General features: G+C 43.9%; 1 protein-coding gene across 3 annotated transcripts in view; it reads right to left on the bottom strand.

The window, feature by feature from the left end:
* Nucleotides 1–275: 275 nt before the first annotated feature.
* Nucleotides 276–20,882, bottom strand: part of SLC2A2 (solute carrier family 2 member 2) — a 29,815-nt gene continuing 9,208 nt past the window's right edge. For all 3 annotated transcript variants that reach the window (XM_073359397.1, XM_073359398.1, XM_073359399.1), the window contains 7 exons: nucleotides 19,855–19,970; nucleotides 16,444–16,606; nucleotides 15,079–15,266; nucleotides 12,514–12,618; nucleotides 8,194–8,295; nucleotides 5,413–5,616; nucleotides 276–5,179 (listed from right to left, as the gene is read on the bottom strand). In XM_073359397.1, the coding sequence (XP_073215498.1) occupies nucleotides 4,976–5,179; nucleotides 5,413–5,616; nucleotides 8,194–8,295; nucleotides 12,514–12,618; nucleotides 15,079–15,266; nucleotides 16,444–16,606; nucleotides 19,855–19,970 (1,082 nt within the window). In that variant the 3' untranslated portion in view covers nucleotides 276–4,975. The remainder of the gene's footprint in view (nucleotides 5,180–5,412; nucleotides 5,617–8,193; nucleotides 8,296–12,513; nucleotides 12,619–15,078; nucleotides 15,267–16,443; nucleotides 16,607–19,854; nucleotides 19,971–20,882) is intronic.

The raw sequence follows: 20,882 nt of genomic DNA, 5'->3' as shown, positions 1-20,882 counted from the left end.
TGGCAAGGTACACCGGCGTGCCCAAGGGATTGTCTAGAACTCTGTGGTAAGACTGCTATAATGCTTCAGGAGTTTACATTTGTTACTGGGTTGGTGAAATCTAGTTATAGAACATACCACCAGTTTGGGAGTCTCAGTCCTGCTTTTTTATACTCTGCCCTGAGGTTGGCATTCACAGTCATGAACCACTTCAGATAGTGTGGCAGAGACAACACTCCAAACTTCAGTACAAAGCTTCACAATAATGTGGGGTAAAATGAAGAGAGAAAGACTGCTTAAAACTACAAAGTACTTTTAATGGACAGTTCTATTTAGGGAACCATTTTACAAAAGGGCTTCTGACTCTTTGGCGAGACGTTACTTAAAATTCAGGTGTACATTTATCAGTCCATGCTTTTTCAATTGGTATAATTTAATAAATATATTAATTTAATCAACGCTTTCACTATCATTCTTGTACAGACATACAACCCTTACAGGAAACAGGAAAACCAAGGGCTTGGCTACATGGCCCTGTAGTTTGGACTACAGGGGCATGAATTGCAGCACATACCAAAGAGCTGCACTGAAAACCCACCCCTTACCCCGTGGATACTGCAGGTGTGAACTAAAAGGTACTTAAGTTCATGTGGGGGTAGTTTTCTTCAAACAGTCTATGGCAGCAGTGCCCATACGGGACAGTTTCAGCACAGCACTTTCGTGTGTACTTGCAGTTCACACCTCCATAGTCTGAATTACGGGACCATGTAGAAATAGCCCAAGACTGGGTGGATTTACTGGTAATAAATGACCTCTCCCCTCTAAGACACTACTTTAAACCTAGCTCAGCTTGACAGTGATGTTTTATACGGACTTAACACCACCGACATCCCTCTTTATGAAACAGTGTGAATTATATACATAATGCAGAACAGAGTTCAGCTGCAAGTGATATAAAAACTTATGAACATTTGGTATCTCATGTTGTACAATCTACATGAATGTCTCAAAGAGCATCTTCCTGCTAAATTCTGATTTTGTTTTGCCTTGAAACATTTGCAGCACCCTGTTAAAAGACAGGGTATGTCCTCACTGCAGAGTTAGCTCAAATGCTTTTGTGGCTTTTAGACCAACCCTCTGTCGTCTACACACAAAAACCTTTTCCTGAGTTTGGAGGCGTGTTAAGCCCAGGCTAGCTGGGAGGAGGGTGGGGTGGGTTAGAGCCTGCACTCTGCTGTAGCTGGTCTGGAAGGAACCTGCCATCTTTGCAGTGAGGATGTAGGCTAAATCACTCACTGGAATGCTGATAGTTCATAGAATCATAGAATCATAGAATATCAGGGTTGGAAGGGACCCCAGAAGGTCATCTAGTCCAACCCCCTGCTCGAAGCAGGACCAATTCCCAGTTAAATCATCCCAGCCAGGGCTTTGTCAAGCCTGACCTTAAAAACCTCTAAGGAAGGAGATTCTACCACCTCCCTAGGTAACGCATTCCAGTGTTTCACCACCCTCATAGTGAAAAAGTTTTTCCTAATATCCAATCTAAACCTCCCCCACTGCAACTTGAGACCATTACTCCTCGTTCTGTCATCTGCTACCATTGAGAACAGTCTAGAGCCATCCTCTTTGGAACCCCCTTTCAGGTAGTTGAAAGCAGCTATCAAATCCCCCCTCATTCTTCTCTTCTGCAGACTAAACAATCCCAGCTCCCTCAGCCTCTCCTCATAAGTCATGTGTTCTAGACCCCTAATCATTTTTGTTGCCCTTCGCTGGACTCTCTCCAATTTATCCACATCCTTCTTGTAGTGTGGGGCCCAAAACTGGACACAGTACTCCAGATGAGGCCTCATCAATGTCGAACAGAGGGGAACGATCACGTCCCTCGATCTGCTCGCTATGCCCCTACTTATACATCCCAAAATGCCATTGGCCTTCTTGGCAACAAGGGCACACTGTTGACTCATATCCAGCTTCTCATCCACTGTCACCCCGAGGTCCTTTTCCGCAGAACTGCTGCCTAGCCATTCGGCCCCTAGTCTGTAGCGGTGCATTGGATTCTTCCGTCCTAAGTGCAGGACTCTGCACTTATCCTTACTGAACCTCATCAGATTTCTTTTGGCCCAATCCTCCAATTTGTCTAGGTCCTTCTGTACCCTATCCCTCCCCTCCAGCGTATCTACCACTCCTCCCAGTTTAGTATCATCCGCAAATTTGCTGAGAGTGCAATCCACACCATCCTCCAGATCATTTATGAAGATATTGAACAAAACCGGCCCCAGGACCGACCCCTGGGGCACTCCACTTGACACCGGCTGCCAACTAGACATGGAGCCATTGATCACTACCCGCTGAGCCCAACAATCTAGCCAGCTTTCTACCCACCTTATAGTGCATTCATCCAGCCCATACTTCCTTAACTTGCTGACAAGAATACTGTGGGAGACCATGTCAAAAGCTGTGCTAAAGTCAAGAAACAATACATCCACTGCTTTCCCTTCATCCACAGAACCAGTAATCTCATCAGAAAAGGCGATTAGATTAGTCAGGCATGACCTTCCCTTGGTGAATCCGTGCTGGCTGTTCCTGATCACTTTCCTCTCATGCAAGTGCTTCAGGATTGATTCTTTGAGGACCTGCTCCATGATTTTTCCAGGGACTGAGGTGAGGCTGACTGGCCTGTAGTTCCCTGGATCCTCCTTCTTCCCTTTTTTAAAGATTGGCACTACATTAGCCTTTTTCCAGTCATCCGGGACTTCCCCCGTTCGCCACGAGTTTTCAAAGATAATGGCCAATGGCTCTGCAATCACAGCCGCCAATTCCTTCAGCACTCTCGGATGCAACTCGTCCGGCCCCTTGGACTTGTGCACGTCCAGCTTTTTAAATAGTCCCTAACCACCTCTATCTCCACAGAGGGCTGGCCATCTCTTCCCCATTTTGTGATGCCCAGCGCAGCAGTCTGGGAGCTGACCTTGTTAGTGAAGACAGAGGCAAAAAAAGCATTGAGTACATTAGCTTTTTCCACATCCTCTGTCACTAGGTTGCCTCCCTCATTCAGTAAGGGGCCCACACATTCCTTGGCTTTCTTCTTGTTGCCAACATACCTGAAGAAACCCTTCTTGTTACTCTTGACATCTCTTGCTAGCTGCAGCTCCAGTTATATTAATAAATATATTAATTTAATAAACGCTTTCACTATCAGTTCTTTCACTATCCAGTTCTCCAGTGCTGTCCCACAATTCCCCCAAAGGACAGACAGGTTCTCCTGCAATTGATTGGGAAAGAATCCTAGAACATCTCAGCACAAAGAACCATGGGACACATGGGTCAGTGCAGAACCGGTGAGGACACAGTGATGCAGGTAGAGCTTTGCTGTGGGGATGCTCACACCCAGACGAGGCTAACTCAGGTGCCAATCATCCAGGCTAACTCTACAGTGAAGACATAGCCTTAGTATCAGCCCCATGAAGGCTTTCAATCTAATAATGCTTTGCCTTCCCAATGAGGCTCTTGAAGTGCTTTCCGAATACTAAAAAGTCAAGCTGCACAACATCCATGTATTGTACTCATTTTACAGATGGGCAAACTGAAGCTTTATCTACCCAAAGTCACACAGTGAATCAGTGGCAGAGCCAGGAATATAAACTAGGGCACACACAACTCCCATTTACTTCAAGATTATCAGGCCCCAGGATTCCTGACCCCCAGGCCTGTACTCTAACCGCTACACAGCGCATTTTAAAATCAGTTTGCTCAGGGCCAGTGCAATGATTGCAACACAGGGAGATCTGAGCATCAGAAAAGCTCGTCCTGAGACACTAGCTCTTACGTTCAAGGGGTCTAGCTCCCACAGTCAAGACTGACCTAGGGAAAGTAGCAACAAAAGCCAACAAACATCGACAGCATTGTTCATGGCACTTTTATGGAATAGGCAAAGATAATAACATTGAAGGCACAAGCCTAATATCATTCACAATATCTATTTTACTATTTAACGTACCGTATAAAACTCTTGACTGGCAATCTCTGATACTTGCCTCCTGTCACATCTGTACCATTTTACTTGTGAACAAGTGTTTTAAGGTCTGACCTCCTATTCTGTGGTATCTCAGTTGGCACTGCTGGTTTTCACGTGATCTTGTATGCATAGTTTCAGCTACCGCTTAACCTGTGATCAGTGTATCACATGACAGTCATTGCTCAAATTCCTTTCCAGTATAATGGCAGCCAAGATAACAGAATTACACCAGGAATGAATTTAGCTGATTGTGTTAATCTTATTACCTGAATATATGCTATGGGGCCAAATCTGGGTCCCACTGAAGTCAGTGACCAAACTCCTATTGTCTTTAATGAGTCCAGAATTAGTCTTGAAGCCTTAACATCAAAGGAGTAAAAGTTAGAGAGGAAAGAAATATAGGCCAGGCTACACCACTGTAGGATCAGGTGGCAAATTCACTCACTCTTTTATATTTAGCACCTTCAGCTAGTTATGTCTTTATACTAGTATGACAACTACAGTAGCATTTGGTTTTCCCAGGCTTCCTATCACTCAGCAAAGGAAGAAACAGGCATGGGAAGAAAGGATGAAACCATCCATAAGAATAAATTGCAGCATCTCTTTTCTTTCTTTTGCCCCTTCTGCATTATGCTCTTGGTTGGTGTATACCTGTCTCCAGCGAATGAAGATTGTTACTGTACTGAATCAATTCAGTGCACCATGGAAGCCTTTCTGTATCTATTCCTTCCATTCTTTCCTATGTCTTTTTAGGGCAACACCAAGATACACTGAGCCCTTAGACCATAACGTCAGGTTAGTCTCAGGGGCAGTAGATACATACACTACCAGGTATATCAGTCAGAAGCATGATACTGATTTGACCTACTGGTTTTTGATCAGCGGTGTTTTTACAAAACCATGCTTTTGTCTAAGGTGTTTTCAGATGCATTAAAAATATATATTTCTTTACTCTCCTTCTTGTACACAGTTTGCCGGTTTTTATGCTTCCTGGCTGCCTCGCAAACCCTCCAGTTCAGTTGCAGCTTTGGGTCCTTTTGTTGCTGAGCGCCCTTTGCGGCGGAACTCAGCTGAAATCTCTTCAAAAGACTTTCCTTTTGTTTCTGGTACTTTAAAGTGTGTGAATAAAACGAAGCCGAAGAGCAGAACGGCGAAAGTCATGAACACATAAGGGCCACACAGATCCTGTAATGGGAAAAATGAAACCACAGTGATGAATTAATAACAACCCCATGGTTTCCTTATCATTTGTATTGCAAATGTTAAGATTTTCAAAGCAATCTAGAGAGATTTAGACACCCATCTTCCGTTAATTTTAATGGAAGATATGTGTGTCCATCCCCCTACACTGTTTTGGAAATCTCAACCAATGTTTTGAGGGTGTCTGTCATGTGCAAGATTTTAGGAACTTTTCTTACTGCAATGTACTGGAAACACATTCCAATGATGAAGTTGCAGGTCCAGTTGCAGAATCCAGCTATGGCTATGGCGGCAGGGCGGGGCCCTTGACTGAACAGTTCAGCAACAATAAACCAGGGGATTGGTCCAGGCCCGACTTCGAAGAAAATTACGAAGAGAAAAACTGTGACCATGCTCACGTAGCTCATCCAAGCAAAAGTGCTCTATAAACAGAAGTAAGTAAAAGTGAATTCACAACATGAGTATAGGTTTCCAATACAGTCATCTTTCATCACTGTTAATTTCTTGAATTGTTGAGCTGCTGCAGAAGTTTCTTTCAGTTCAGACAAGCTGGGTAAAAGCAACAGACATCCCGAATTAAACTTGTAATGGATTAAAGGCAGCAGGCCATTTACTGATCTCAGTTACACTGGGGTAAATCCAAAGTAGCTGCATTAACATGAGCTGAATTACTCTGGGTTCACATCAGTGAGAAGAAGTGCCTGTAGACTGCTTAGATCCCCATCCACTGACCCAAATGCAAGTTATATCCCTATGCATCACCTCTGGATGTGATCCACTGAGCCAGATCCTTAGTTGGTGTAAAACAGCATAGCTCCAGTGAAGCCAATGGAGTGATGCCAGTTTTCACCGGATGAGGCTTTGGACCATAAAGAATCTGAGTCACAGGGAATCTAAGGGTATGTCTAGACTATAAATTGGGGATATGTAATTGTAGCACATGTAGACATCCCCAAGCTAGATTTAATCCATCTAGTACCAGAGCAGAGAAGCCACGGCGGCGTTCAGCATGTGCCAGCCACCTGAATACCTACCCAGGATCCCAGGGGGGCTTGTTTAGCCCCCACTGAAGCCCCAGGCTGCTATAGCTTCACTATTATCGGTACCTAGATTAAAGCTAGCTCTGGTGCCTCTACGTGTGCTGCAATCAGAGCTGTGCAGCGCACATGTACCCTAAGCAGGTGAAACATATACTGATTATATTTGCACTATGGCACCATAGTCCCCTGGCACCATAGTCCCCTGGCACCTAGTCCCCTGGCACCATAGACCCCTGGCACCATAGACCCCTGGCAGCAGCGTGTAGTGCATGTGCAGCTACACACCACAGTGAAAAGCAAGGCGCATCCATACTGCAGGGCGTAGCTACATGTGTCAGTGAAAGGCTCTGGCGGAGGGGTGGAAGCAGAGAGAGATTCCAGCAAGGGGGAAAGGCTCTGGCTGGCTCATTTCTCCTCGATGGGGAAAGGCAGCAGGACACTACGCTGCTCAGAATAGCTGGGTAAAGGCAGAGGCACAGCTTGGGCAACAAGAGAATGGGTATGGTATGTGCTTGCATACATGCCCACACCCTCCAGGCATGTCTTTATTCTACTTGCCTAAGCTGCGCCTCGCTAGCTACACCGCTATGTATACCTGTGCTAGGGGTATATAGACTGCATGCCACTGAAGGAAGTGTGCAGTGTAGATGCACCCATTGAGTGGCCAGAGAGAGGAGAGTAGCAGAGGAAGCAACTACCAGGAGAGTGTAAGAGGGTGTTTATGAAAGAAAGTCACCTGCTACTTTACATCACATCTTATTTACATGTAATTTACACCAATATTTTAGATCTCTTACACTCAGATTCTGTTAGGCTCAGAGCGTGAAATCCTGACCGTATTGGTATTAGTGGGAATTTTGCCACTGATTTCAATTGGGCTAGTATTTCACTCCCTTACATTTACACATTGACAGGTAAGATTCATAGCCTTATGCATCACCTATGTATTTGGCTGAGTGGATTTACTCTAGTTTAACTGAGGGTAGAATTTGATTCCAGATTCCAAAGCACAAAGTCACAAAGACATATATTTGATTAATTTATTGGGACAAATTCTGCCCTCTAGCAGATACCAAATTCTATTCTTATTAGTGAGGAGAGAATCTCAAATGGTTCAGAAGATCCACCACCGAAATGTACATTCCCCTCTGAATCCCCCTATAAATGTATTCTCATGTTATAGCCTGTTCCTAATTCCAAACAAAGGTTCCCACCCCAAGACTCAAAACTGCAAGTACAGGGACGAGAGACAGGACAGAACCACAATGCTTAGATTCACTTCTAGAAAAGGTGCTTCTACAAAGCATGAAGGTATACAGTCTGTGGTTGTGGCTGGGGCTTATAATAAGAATATAGGAATTGTCATATTGGAGCAGACCATTGACCCTGCAAGTCTGATATCCTGGGTCCAGCAGAGGCTAGTGCCAGATGTTTTAGAGGAAAGTGAAAACACAGGTTAACTGAGCACTGCCTGGTGTAGTGAACAATTCCTTCCTAACATCTATAGTGATCAGCTTATGTTCTGAAGCATGAGATTTTATTATACCTGCCATAGTGTGCATAACTGTCAATGTTATGAAATGTCTTGAAATTAGCCGATGATTGTACTACATGGAAAGTTCTTAAATGCACTCTCTGAAGGACTGGTCCATTATGGTAGAAGTTCCAACATTCTCAAAGCTGTATGGGGTTAGCAAAGCAGGCATCAGAGTTTACTTATGTTGTGTGAGATCATCTCACAAGGCAAGGTGTAACATGTGTGTGTGAGCTGGGAGTTCATCATGTGATTTGGATGATGCTTATGAAATTTTGCATGAGGGAGGATTATTTTCTGATCTCCTTATCTGAAATAAACTTGCAACATACTCAGTGTTAAATAGAGTCATTGGCAATATGTTTGTATGCAAACAGACAAGAAACCAAACCATGGAGTGAAACCAGGGAAAAAAAACAACTCACCAGGAGCACAAGTCCAACTGTCATGGCTACGGCACTTGCTAGCATACCTATCAAACCAGCAATAAAGAGGGACCGTCTCCCTGTTTTCTCCACAAGGAAGACCTGTAGAAATTCATGATGTATATTAGGCTTTATCAAACCTGCAGTCTTCAATTAGTAACACATATATAAAACCTACATCAAGTCCCCTTCCAGGAATTGGTCCTCATAGATTATAACAGCCTACTACTGCTATCAGCTAACGGTTTTGCTCTTTTAACTCATGTGTTAGAGCTTTGCACTTAGGTACTGAATGAAGATCCTTAATTTACACTATGATGATATCTGCTGGTGGAGATTGTTAACCAGCTACTGCACAGAGCAACATAGCAAAGGACAATGCAAATCCATGGATGTGCAGAACTCACATATTCCAAAGACTAAAGGTATCTCCGCTGCTTTCTCACACAGGTTATTTTCTATAGATTCTAACCTTCCAATTTGAAGAAAAAAAATCAAGACCGTTCTTATTCTGGTGATTGTCTTCCCAAAGTAAAGTGATTCATCATGGAATTTTTGTATTCAGAGACAGAGGCTTTGTCCATATTGGAGTAGATTCTAGTCCCCAGTGCAAACCCCTCGTGTAGATGTAGTTCATCAGTTTAAATTGTGGCTGGCATGAATGCAGCTTTTCTTGGTTTCAATTAGGATTTTTCTCTGGTGAAGGTGCCCCAGTGATCCTTTACATTTAGCAACCCATTGAGATAAGTGGAAGAAGCTTGTACCTCTTTTGGGGATATTTTACTAGTCTGACCTTGTCTACATTGGGGTTTTTAATCCACCTGGATACACGGTACCAGTGCAAATTTCAAACCGGGGTAATATGCACCAGACAAGTCATGGCTTACACTAATGTACCAGGTCTACTCTAGGGTTTGCGCAAGTGCAGCTGTATCAGAGTATGTCTACACTTAAAACACTACAGCGGCGCAGCTGCATCATGCTTCAGTGTAGACACTACCTATTCTGACAGTAGTGATTCTCCAGTCGGCATTGGTGATCCATGTCCTCGACCTTCTGTCAACATGTCACAGTCTACACCAGGGGTTAGGTCAGTATTGCTAAGCCGTGGTCTACACTGGGAGGGCGGGAGATCGACTTAAGATACGCAACTTCAGCTACGTGAATAGCTTAGCTGAAGTTGGTGTATCTTAGGTCGACTTACCTGGCCATGAGGATGGTGGCGAGTTGACCGCTGCTGCTCCCCCGTCGACTCCGCTTCCGCTTCTCGCGAGCTGGAATTCCGGAGTCAATGGGGAACGCGTTCAGGGATCGATTTATTACGTCTAGACGAGATGTGATAAATTGATCCCCGATAGATCAATCACTACCTGCCGATCCAGCGGGTAGTGAAGACCTTCCCTAATAAGTGTAGTGGACTTCACACTCCTGAGAGACATAGCTATAGTAATGTAAATTCCTACTGTATATGAGGCCTCAATCTACCTACTTATTCCTGCAGAACATCTCAGGACTTGCTCCACTTATGAGTCCCTGGCTGGCCTCTCTTCCCTGTGGCCAGGAACACTACTTGCCTCCTACAGATCCCTAAGCAGTGGTCACTCTGAGACTGTTGATAAGACATGATCATCTATTTTCCTAGAGGTTAAATGGGGCTTTTAGCTCAAGCAGTTCATCTCGCTGGGTTGCAGATTGCAAATTCTGATTGCTATTTCTGCTCCCTTTGTCAAGGTCCAACACAGTGCAAATGGTTTGGGAAAACAGACAGTAGGTATGTAACTGATTGACAAATATTAGGTAATATTTAAATACTCATGCTCAAAGAATTGAAGAGTAAATGTCATCAGGCAGCAAGCTAAACATGATTGTAACTGATATGCCATGGCAGTAGAACATACAAAGGGCTGTCACAGGAACTCATTCTAAACCCCTCATTTCACAATAAACTATACAAACCACCTTCTAATAGGGAATGCTGGTGTTTTTTCATGAAAGCAATTTTGTCCAGAGAGACTGGGGTGGCTTACAGGCTTGGTGATGGTAGGCTACACAGTTCTACAGCTGTGGATTGATGGTTCAAATCCACTCCTGGTTGTTAGTGGGTGAAAGTAATCTCATCATCAGAAGGCTATCTGGAGGCCTAAGGAAAATTATTTGGTTTTCTGTATCCAGTACCTGTTGTTTAAGTATCCCCATGAAAAGAACCTCAATTGGTTACTAACTGGAATTTTGTTGGCATTCTAGGCAGAAAGACTATTGATCAAATGGGCCATGAAGTTTGAACTATCCTCTTGGTCGTACAGAACATCATCTAGATATTACCAGGATGGGTGCTATATAAATACAATAGATAATATCAGAGATAAGACAGAGGTTGAGGCACACTGGCAGGGCAATAATGAAAAGCATTTACCAGTGTTCCCCACATTGTAGCTGTTCTATAGACAAGACTAGGGCTCTAGAGGTGATCCTGGCGATTACAGTCTGGTAAGTCTAATGTCAGAACTGGGCAAATTAGTTGAGACAACAGTAAAGAATAAAATTGTCAGATACATAGAAGAACATAAATTGTTGCACAAAAGGCAACATGGTTTCTGTAAAGGGAGATCGTGTCTTACTAATCTGTTAGAGTTCTTTGAGGGTGGTCAACAAACATGTGGACAAGGGGGATCCAGTGGACATAGTGTACTTAGATTTCCAGAAAGCATTTGACAAGGTCCCTCACCAAAGGCTCTTATGTAAATTAAGTTGTCATGGGATAAGAGGAAAGATCCTTTCATGGATTGAGAACTGGTTAAAAGACAGGGAACAAAGGGTAGGAATAAATGGTAAATTTTCAGAATGGAGAGGGGTAACTAGTGGTGTTCCCCAAGGGTCAGTCCTAGGACTAATCCTATTCAACTTATTCATAAACGATCTGGAGAAAGGGGTAAACAGTGAGGTGGCAAAGTTTGCAGATGATACTAAACTGCTCAAGATAGTTAAGACCAAAGCAGACTGTGAAGAACTTCAAAAAGATCTTACAAAACTAAGTGATTGGGCAACAAAATGGCAAATGAAATTTAATGTGGATAAATGTAAAGTAATGCACATTGGAAAAAATAATCCCAACTATACATACAATATGATGGGGGCTAATTTAGCTACAACTAATCTGGAGAAAGAGCTTGGCGTCATCGTGGATAGTTCTCTGAAGACGTCCACGCAGTGTGCAGCAGCAGTCAAAAAAGTAAAAGGGATGTTAGGAATCATTAAAAAAGGGATAGAGAATAAGACAGAGAATATCGTATTGCCCTTATATAAATCCATGGTATGCCCACATCTTGAATACTGTGTACAGATATAGTCCCCTCATCTCAAAGAAGATATACTGGCATTAGAAAAGGTTCAGAAAAGGGCAACTACAATGATTAGGGGTTTGGAATGGGTCCCATATGAGGAGAGATTAAAGAGGCTAGGACTTTTCAGCTTGGAAAAGAGGAGACTTAGGGGGGAAATGTTAGAGGTATGTAAAATCATGAGTGGTGTGGAGAAAGTAAATAAGGAAAAGTTATTTACTTGTTCCCATAATATAAGAACTTGGGGCCACCAAATGAAATTAAAGGGCAGCAGGTTTAAAACAAATAAAAGGAAGTTCTTCTTCACTCAGTACACAGTCAACCTGTGGAACTCCTTGCCTGAGGAGGTTGTGAAGGCTAGGACTATAACAGGATTTAAAAGAGAATTGGATAAATTCATGGAGGTTAAGTCCATTAATGGCTATTAGCCAGGATGGGTAAGGAATGGTGCCCTAGCCTCTGTTTGTCAGAGGGTAGAGATGGATGGCAGGAGAAAGATCACTAGATCATTACCTGTTAGGTTCACTCCCTCTGGGGCACCTGGCATTGGCCACTGTTGGTAGACAGGATACTGGGCTGGATGGACCTTTGGTCTGACCCAGTATGGCCATTCTTATGTTCTTAAGACTATAAGCAAGAGAACTTCAGTCTCCAGGACTCAGTTTAACAACTGACACAAGTTTTACTTTTGCAGAAAACACAAACCAGTAGAGGTTCATGATTTGTACAGAACCAGGCAGAGTTTTCATTCTCAGTACATTTGATAGTGCAGTTTGTACTTTGGGACTTGGCCTTGCAATCATTTCTCATGCAAGTAAGTATTTTTCCTGTGCATAAGGTTTGCAGGATCAGCTCTTTGTGACTTTCTTGGCTCCACAACTCCCTCCAATACCATGATTAAATCTTTTTCTTATAATCAAATTATAGTGAGTTTTCTTTTGACTGGGCTATCAAGCTATCTAACACAGAGATATTTACTTACGGCGATAACTGTGAAGACAGTGTTCACGACACCAACACCGATGGTTGCATAAACTGGTTGATCAACTCCTGCTCTTACAAAAATGTTTGTAGAGTAGTAAAAGATCTATTGAAACAAATTAGGATGAAAGGTTATACCCCACTGCAGGTGGAAATTTCTGTCTTCGAGGGAAGATTTGCATTTTCTTGGCTGAGATTTGAAGTAATTACGATTTGTTTTTCCAACTATTTTTTAAACAGTTTGTTATAATAATTAAGGTTAGAAATTTCAAAGGAGCCTAAGGGAGTTAGAAATCCTACTGAATTTCCCATCTTAAACCACTGAATATATACATTTAAAAAAACAAAAACCCAAACCTGCTTTTCTGCCATATAATTCTGGGTTTTCTCTTGAAAGCCAATTCGCCAGAATGGCAAGCTTCTTTTGCATGCTAGACAAACCTCTTAATATGGCTGATTTTTTAAATTAATTTTTAATACACTTTCCTTCATTAGAATAATTTAAATGTTTTCCTTTCTCTCCAAAGAGAAGGTGAATCCTTTCTCACTGATGTAGAGATAGGAGGAAAAATGAGTAGGTCACCTACTCCATCTCCTCTGCCAGTGCAGAATTTCCCCTTACAGTATATTGTAGGAAGAGAGGAAGAATGGTGCAGTAATTAGAGCACTAGTCTGGTCTTTGGGAGACCCAAGTTCATTTTCTTCTCTGCCATAGATTTCCTGTCTGACCTTGGGCAAGTTACTTAGAGTTTGTGTACATTGCAGCTGGGAGCCTCCCAGCCCTGGTAGAGATTATGGCCAGAAGGGACCACTAGATCATCTAGTCTGACTTCCTATATAGCACAGGCCACCAGCACCACCCAGCATCTGTACACCAAACCCAACAACTGAAATGAGACCAAAGGAGGTCACATGAGACTAGACTGTCACAGGCAGAGAATAGGAGGGACAGACCTGCTCCAGTGCCTGAAGCCCCAGCAATGGCCGGGAAATGAGTCAGTGAGAGCTAGCACGCTACAAATAGCAGTGTGGACATTGCAGCTCTGGTGGAGACTTGGGCTAGCCACCTGAGCGCAGACCTGGGGGTTCTGATATTTGCCATCCGAGCCACAATGTCCACACTGCTTTTTTTTGTACAGTAGCTTGAGCAGAAATAGCAGGAGCAGGGCCGGATTAACCTTTTGTGGGCCTGGTGCTAAACATATTTGTGGGCCCTCATGGAGGCAATGGAGCATGGTGCGGGGAGGTTAGTCCCCGGAGCGAGGGGCCAGCCAGAGGCAATGGGGCATGGCATGGCAGGGGAAGCACCGCTCCACCCAATGTGAGGGCACTATTTACAAACCGGCAGTTGCCAGATGCACAGTGGCCGGCCCGGCCCTGTGCTGCCAGTGTGCCCATTCCCCTTGGGAGTGGGCCCATGCCACGCCACACAGCCCTCCCGACTTCCTATGGCCAGATCCCACCCGGACCCACTATACCCAGCGCCCCCCCAGACCCACCCACAAATGCACATGCCCTGCACAACACCACCCCTGCCCACATCCCCACTACAGCTGCCCACCACCCCCCACAGAACCCCCACTCCTTAGTGCCCCAACACACACAGATCTTCCCTGCCCCTTCATAGCCCAGCACCCCCCCAGGCTCTCCACAGACTCCCTCCCCCAAGCCCTGCCTACCGGCCACACTCACTGGCCCTGCTGGAGGCGACTGTGTCTGCCAGGTTGAGCTGACAGCACAGCCAGGGCTGGTCCCAGGGCCAGGAATTGCTCTGGCCCCTCGGGAGTGGCGCGATCAGCCAGGCCAAGGTCTGCCCCAGTCGGGGTCCTTCAAGACGCACTTGCTTGAAGGGGCCCAGCCAAGCCCTCTGCACTGTCTCCCCCTCCACCTGGCTGAGACTGGCCAGGCTTCTGCACTAGTCCCAGGCGGCTCAGCTCCGGGGAGACAGGCGGGGGGCTGCTCAGGTGGTGGGAAGCTGAGACTGCCCGGAGCTGGAGGTGCACTGGGGTTCAGCCAGGGGGCAGAGAGGAGCAGAGAGTGGGGCCAGGGAGCGGAGAGGAGCCCTTGGCTAGCTGGCGGGCAGGCCGAGAGGAGCAAGTGGTGGCCGGGGGGAGCCAGCAGGGTTTTGGGGCGCAGTGCAAGCGGAGCAGGCCAGAGCCCCTTCTGAGCATGGGCCCAGCTCCATGGAGCCACTGGAGCCATTGTAAACCCGGCACTGAGCATGAGTGTCTACCTAGGCTGGGAGGCTTGCTCCCAGCTTCAGTGTAGACATACCCTTAGTCTTTCCGTGCCACCGTTCCCCATCTGTAAAATGGGGATAGCAGCACTGCCCAGGGTGTGTTGTGAGGATAAGGGATAAGTATATTAAAGACTGTGAGGTGCTCAGATACCATGGTGAGTAGGGCCATATTAGTACCTAACATATATTATGCAATCTGATTTTCAGCAGAACAGGCTCATATATACACCCATTTGATTTCAATCTGCAAATACTGAAGGACCACTGTGGCCTTAGATGTTCCTTACAGTACTGATCAGTATCAATTCTTTTCGAAGGCAAACTCACTGCATTGATTCCTGAAAACTGCTGAGATATTTGAACCATCAGTGCCACAATGACTGGCTGCCTGTAACTGGAAGAGCTGAAAAGCTTCCTGATGGAGACTTTCTTTTCACTGGCAGCTTCTTGTTTTTCCTTTTCCATTTCGGCGATCTCTTTCGTGGAGTCACAGTCTCCTCTGAGCCTTTTCAAGCCTCAAGGGAAAAAGAACATGCTTTTATCTCAAAGTAAATATCAAAGGACTGAGAGTGCATTAACAACCAAACCATTCCAATCAATACCAGGATAAGGACAGATCAAGTACTGTGTACTTGAGTGTACTTGAGCAGCTCAAGTGTACTTGAGCTGTTCCCAAACTATGGTCTGTGGACAACTGTTGGTCTACGAAGCACCTCTGAAGTACTCAAAGGCTGTACAAGTCTTGCTCCTCCTCTCTGTTTCCAGTTGTTTCCTAATGTGGATGGCTCTTGTTTCTTGTAGAAAAAGCTGGAAATAGAGAGGAGGAGCCAGCCACACTGCATAAAGGCGATTGCTATTGTTGTCACACACAATGTGCAATTGCAGGTGGCATTGGAAAAGGAGGAGAGGTGTCCATGAGATGCAGTTCCACTAAACATGGTTCATGATGGCATGTTAGTCTGATGGAAAATGCTAATTCATCAAACTGAAAATGTTTGTAGCCAGAACAGGTCAATTACAACAAAATTTCATTACAAAAATTACAATGAAATGAAGCGATTCAATAACATTTTGATTCTTTGTTTCAAAACAACTTTCTGTTTAGAAATTTATTCATATTATAAGTTATAGCCATAGATTTTCCTTGAAATACTGAAATATGGACAGATGGTCTATTCTAAAGTCCATGGAAGTCATTGGAAAGACTCCCATTGACTCGCATGTGCTTTGGGTCAAGCCCAGAACAAAAAGTTTAAACAAGTCAAAGTCAAAATGTTTCATCAGTTGACCTGAAAGGACTTTTTTTTGAACATTTCATTCTGTGGAAATTTTTTGAAATTCTTTGTTTTCATGCCAATTCAGCATGTAAACTAATTTCAGAATGGTGGGATTTTCCCGAAACCTGAAATTTTAGTTCCCACACAGCTCTGAACTCCATTAAGATGTGTTCTGCTCTATGCAAATTTTGACTAACCCTGGCTTAGTAGATAAATAACAACATATGATGGGGTGTGCATTTTTCAGTGCATAGACACACATATGGTGTCTATGGCTCTCAGTCCAACAAGGCTCATACATGGAATGGAATAAAGACCCACAGCTATGCAAATGAGTTACCCAGGCACTGCTCCAAGCAACCAGAGTGTTTTATTTTATGTATGATTTAAAAACGAAACAGAATAGATGTCTTACATTTTTTAGCCTCCTCCACCTTTCCTAGTTTAATGTAAAGATATCGAGGGCTTTCTGGACACAATAAAAGCAGGAAAAACTGAAGAAGAGCAGCAGCACCAGATAGACCAAGAAGTAGAGGCCACATGTCATCACTGCCAAGCAGAAAGTCTAGTCCAAGGATCTGAAATTATGGAGATGTGTTAAATGTATCAGACAAAATTAGGTTGTAAAACCAGAAATTCTAGACTAATATTGAACTTTCAAATATCAGCTGGGAAGGAAGTTGGAAGCAAATAGGAGCTCCCTATCCCAACAGCTTGGTTCCATAAATTATGGAACATATTTGTAATGGACAAACTAACAAATGGCATGAAGCCTTGGACAAGTCATGTCAAGGCCCTGTTTAGATGATGGACCAAATTGTGGTGCTCTTGGTCACTGTAAATTTGGAATAAGTCCATAGACTTAAGTGAAGTTACTCTATATTTACACCAGCATAGCTGACAGTACAATTTGGTCTTCTATGCCCTGGTCTGCACTAGGACTTTAGGTTGAATTTAGCAGCGTTAAATCAATGTAAACCTGCATCTGTCCACACAATGAAGCCCTTTGTTTCGACTTAAAGGGCTCTTAAAATCGATTTCCTTACTCCACCCCTGACAAGTGGATTAGCGCTTAAATCGGCCTTGCCGGGTCGAATTTGGGGTACTGTGGACACAATTCGACGGTATTGGCCTCCGGGAGCTATCCCAGAGTGCTCCATTGCAACTGCTCTGGACAGCACTCTCAACTCAGATGCATGATTGTTTGCCGTTGCTCTGACGCAGGGAGGGGCGACTGACGACACAGCTTACAGGGTTGGCTTACAGGGAGCTAAAATCAACAAAGGGGGTGGCTTTACATCAAGGAGTATTTCAGGCAGGACTTCACGGAGGGTTCCAATAAGAAATGGTGCACCTAAGTTATTGTTCTTATTGGAACAAGAAGGTTAGTCTGACCTCTGATTGATACATGGCTAGATTTACCTCGCTGCACATTCTCTGTGAGTGACTGCAGTGTGACCTAGAGGAATGAGTCTCCTAGACGGAGGGTGGGGGGGGCGTTTGCAAATGAGTACAAAACAAATCTGGTCTATTGCTTGTTTTGATACACTCCATCTATCTTTTACATCTTTGGCTGGCAGCAGACGGTGCAGAAGGACTGCAAGCCATCCATATCTCATGGCTGCTCGGCAGAAGATGGTACAATAGGGCTGCTAGCCATCCTCATCTCTTGCCTGCCCGGCAGAAGATGATGCAATAGGACTGCTAGCAATCCGTATCACCTGCCTGCTTACCATAAGATGGTTCAGTAGGACTGACTGCAGGACTAAAGAGAATGACTTGATCAAGTCACTCCAAATTTAGTCCCTGCACCCATGTCTGCCCAGGCGCTCCTCATCGACCTCACACAGGTGACCAGGAGCACCTCGGATATGACGATGATGGCTACCAGTCCTATTGCACCGTCTGCTGCCACAAGGCAATGGGTTGCTGCTGCTGTGTAGCAATGCAGTACCGTGTCTGCCAGCACCCAGGAGACATACGGTGACAGTGAGCTGAGCGGGCTCCATGCTTGCTGTGGTATGGCGTCTGCACAGGTAACTCAGGAAAAAAGACGCAAAACGATTGTCTGCCCTTGCTTTCACGGAGGGAGGGAGGGAACGGGGGCCTGACGATATGTACCCAGAACCACCCACGACAATGTTTTAGCCCCATCAGGCATTGGGATCTCAACCCAGAATTCCAATGGGCAGCGGAGACTGCGGGAACTGTGGGATAGCTACCCACAGTGCAACACTCCGGAAGTCAACTCTAGCCTCGGTACTGTGGAAGCACTCCTCCGAGTTAATGCACTTAGAGCATTTTCTGTGGGGACACACACACTCGAATATATAAAACCGATTTCTAAAAAACCGACTTCTATAAATTCGACCTAATTTCGTAGTGTAGACATACCCTTAGTTTAACTACACATGGGTATCTGGCACAGTTAGGAGTGCTTGTACTGTAACGCTGTTTTTTGTTGGTAAAGTAGATGGGACAGTATGATTATAGAAGTATCTGACAGCCTAGGGACAGAATCATTGATGAAACTGCATAATTCTGCAGCTACACCATGAATGGAATGCCTGCTGAATCAGCGCATGTGGCCAAAATTAAGCCCTACTGTAAATAACTCAAGAAAAATGACATTGTTTTCTCCTCAGACCTTGTTCTCCTGGATTCTTGTATTTTGTAAATGGGATGTTCTTAGGAAAATATATAACATGAAAAAAATATGTTACAGAACAGTCAATTGGACCAAAATTTGCCTACAGAAATACATGAGATTCTTATTGCTTTCAGTGGTGACAGTTTATGAACTTCCAAAAGTACAGTTCTGCACTTTGAGTGAATTCTTTCCTATGAAGTTCTGCTTTCACCTTTCTTTGCTCTCTCATCAGACTCACAATGAATAAACAAAAACAATGAGGAGTCCTTGTGGCCCCTTAGAGATTAACAAATTTATTTGGGCATAAGCTTTCGTCCAATTTTAACGTGCCTGCACCTATGTCCTGAAAAGCTCACAAAGGGCCACAGTTCATTCAACCTTCAAAACTTACACTGTGTGATGGCTAGTTATCAAAGTCACAGTCACTAACACAACACAGTGTGAATTCTGAAGTTGCAATGTGCAATTTGAAATGTGCCTTCAGAAAATATTCAAGCTTAAAATTTGCTTTTTGTGTGTGTTTGGGCTCAAATGCTATTGAAAAGTGAACACCAAAGGGTTGTAAACATTGTCAAATTGAGATTAGGTTTCTAAACCAAATAAATATTGGCAGACGTTTTCTTTTCACCGTTTGCCGAGCTCTTCTCACAATCATGACCAAGGAGGGATACAACACTGATGTTGCAAACAGTGAATCTATTCAAGCAGGTTTCAGAGTAACAGCAGTTTCCTAAAAATGCACAGAGTGAAATTCTTTGGCCTGTGATATACAGGAGGTCAAAGTAGACAAACATAATACCCCTCCTAATCTTGAATTCTATGAATCTTCTGGGACAGGAGCCATGCCAATTTCCATAGCCCAGGCTTTAGCCCACTAAGTTTCTTAATACTAGGTATTACATTCACAGTGTTCAACTTCAATGTGAATGACAGTGTATGAAGCCCTTCTAGGGAAGGGGGATAATTTGCCGTCAGTAGTGTTTTTCATCTCTTGGGTGTAAGTCATTTTATTAGGAATGATTTAGTATCCAGGAAGGAGGTGCCATAAATCACCCCAAATTTCCCTTCAGCTTGCTAGTGGCATTTTAAGAAGGAGCCCCTGTCAGTATATCATTGGTGTAACCCAGCTAGTTTAAAACGATATCACTCAGTGCTTCTGTGTACCCTCTTACGTACCTGGCTGATGAGAATACCCGTGACTATAGCAAGCTGGTGCAAAGTTCCCAGGGCTCCTCGAAGGGCTGTAGGTGATATCTCACCAACATACATTGGAACAAGTCCTGACGATAGCCCTGAAAAAAGCGTACATATGAGTTACTGTAAATGACCGCTCAGCAATCAGCAGAAATAGCTCACCACAGAACGAATTTGGGCTCAATTCTGTGTGATCCTGAGCACCTCCTGCAGGGTTATGAGTTCCCTCCATGCCCATTGGTCAGAACAGAAGTGAAGAACTCAGCACTTGGCAGGAACTGTTCGTGGAAGCCCCAATTCAGAAGGCCATTTAAGCAAGTGCTTACATTTAAATATATACATAAGTGCTATCCAGAATAAAGAAACTTTCCTGAATCAGGACCAGAATCAAGCTCTTGTTTTGGGTAAATCTGTTTCCAATAGATCAAGATTCACCATTTTTCTCTTCTGGGTAACCAACTTTTGAGCTATGTTATTTCAGGTCGGAGATCCCTCCTAAGATCCCTTAGTCTGACTCATAGGACAATATTCAGATGTATTGTACTTACATCAGTAACCAGAGATAAGGAACTGATTAAGGGAGAAAATGTTTTTCTTGAAGGTAATTCTTTTTTATTGATCTAAAATCTTGTATTTCCATGTTTATCTTCCAGATTATAAGCACTACAGGCCAGGGCTGCATTAAACAGCACCAAGTACATCAGTGCTTAACAAATAATTAATAATAATGAACTTGACCCAGGAATATGGATGCAATAAAACCCCATTCATTAAGATACAGCTCACTGAAGGTAGGCTAAACAGCTTCTGGTGGATATAAAATAAACTCAATCCTTGCTAGGGCTGGTCATAATTTTTTCAATAAAAAGATTTTTTATTGTAAAATGGGATTTTGTCAAAAACGAGAGGTTAAATAGTGAGATGGAGAGTAGGGGACCCAACATTTAAAACTCACCTTTTTTTAAAGGAAACATTTTTCATTTAGAAAAATTTAATTTATAATGTTTGTT

The sequence above is a fragment of the Lepidochelys kempii genome, chromosome 9 (assembly GCF_965140265.1).
Source record: "Lepidochelys kempii isolate rLepKem1 chromosome 9, rLepKem1.hap2, whole genome shotgun sequence".
Classification (NCBI taxonomy): Eukaryota; Metazoa; Chordata; order Testudines; family Cheloniidae; genus Lepidochelys; species Lepidochelys kempii.
This window is presented reverse-complemented; position numbering and strand designations above follow the sequence as displayed.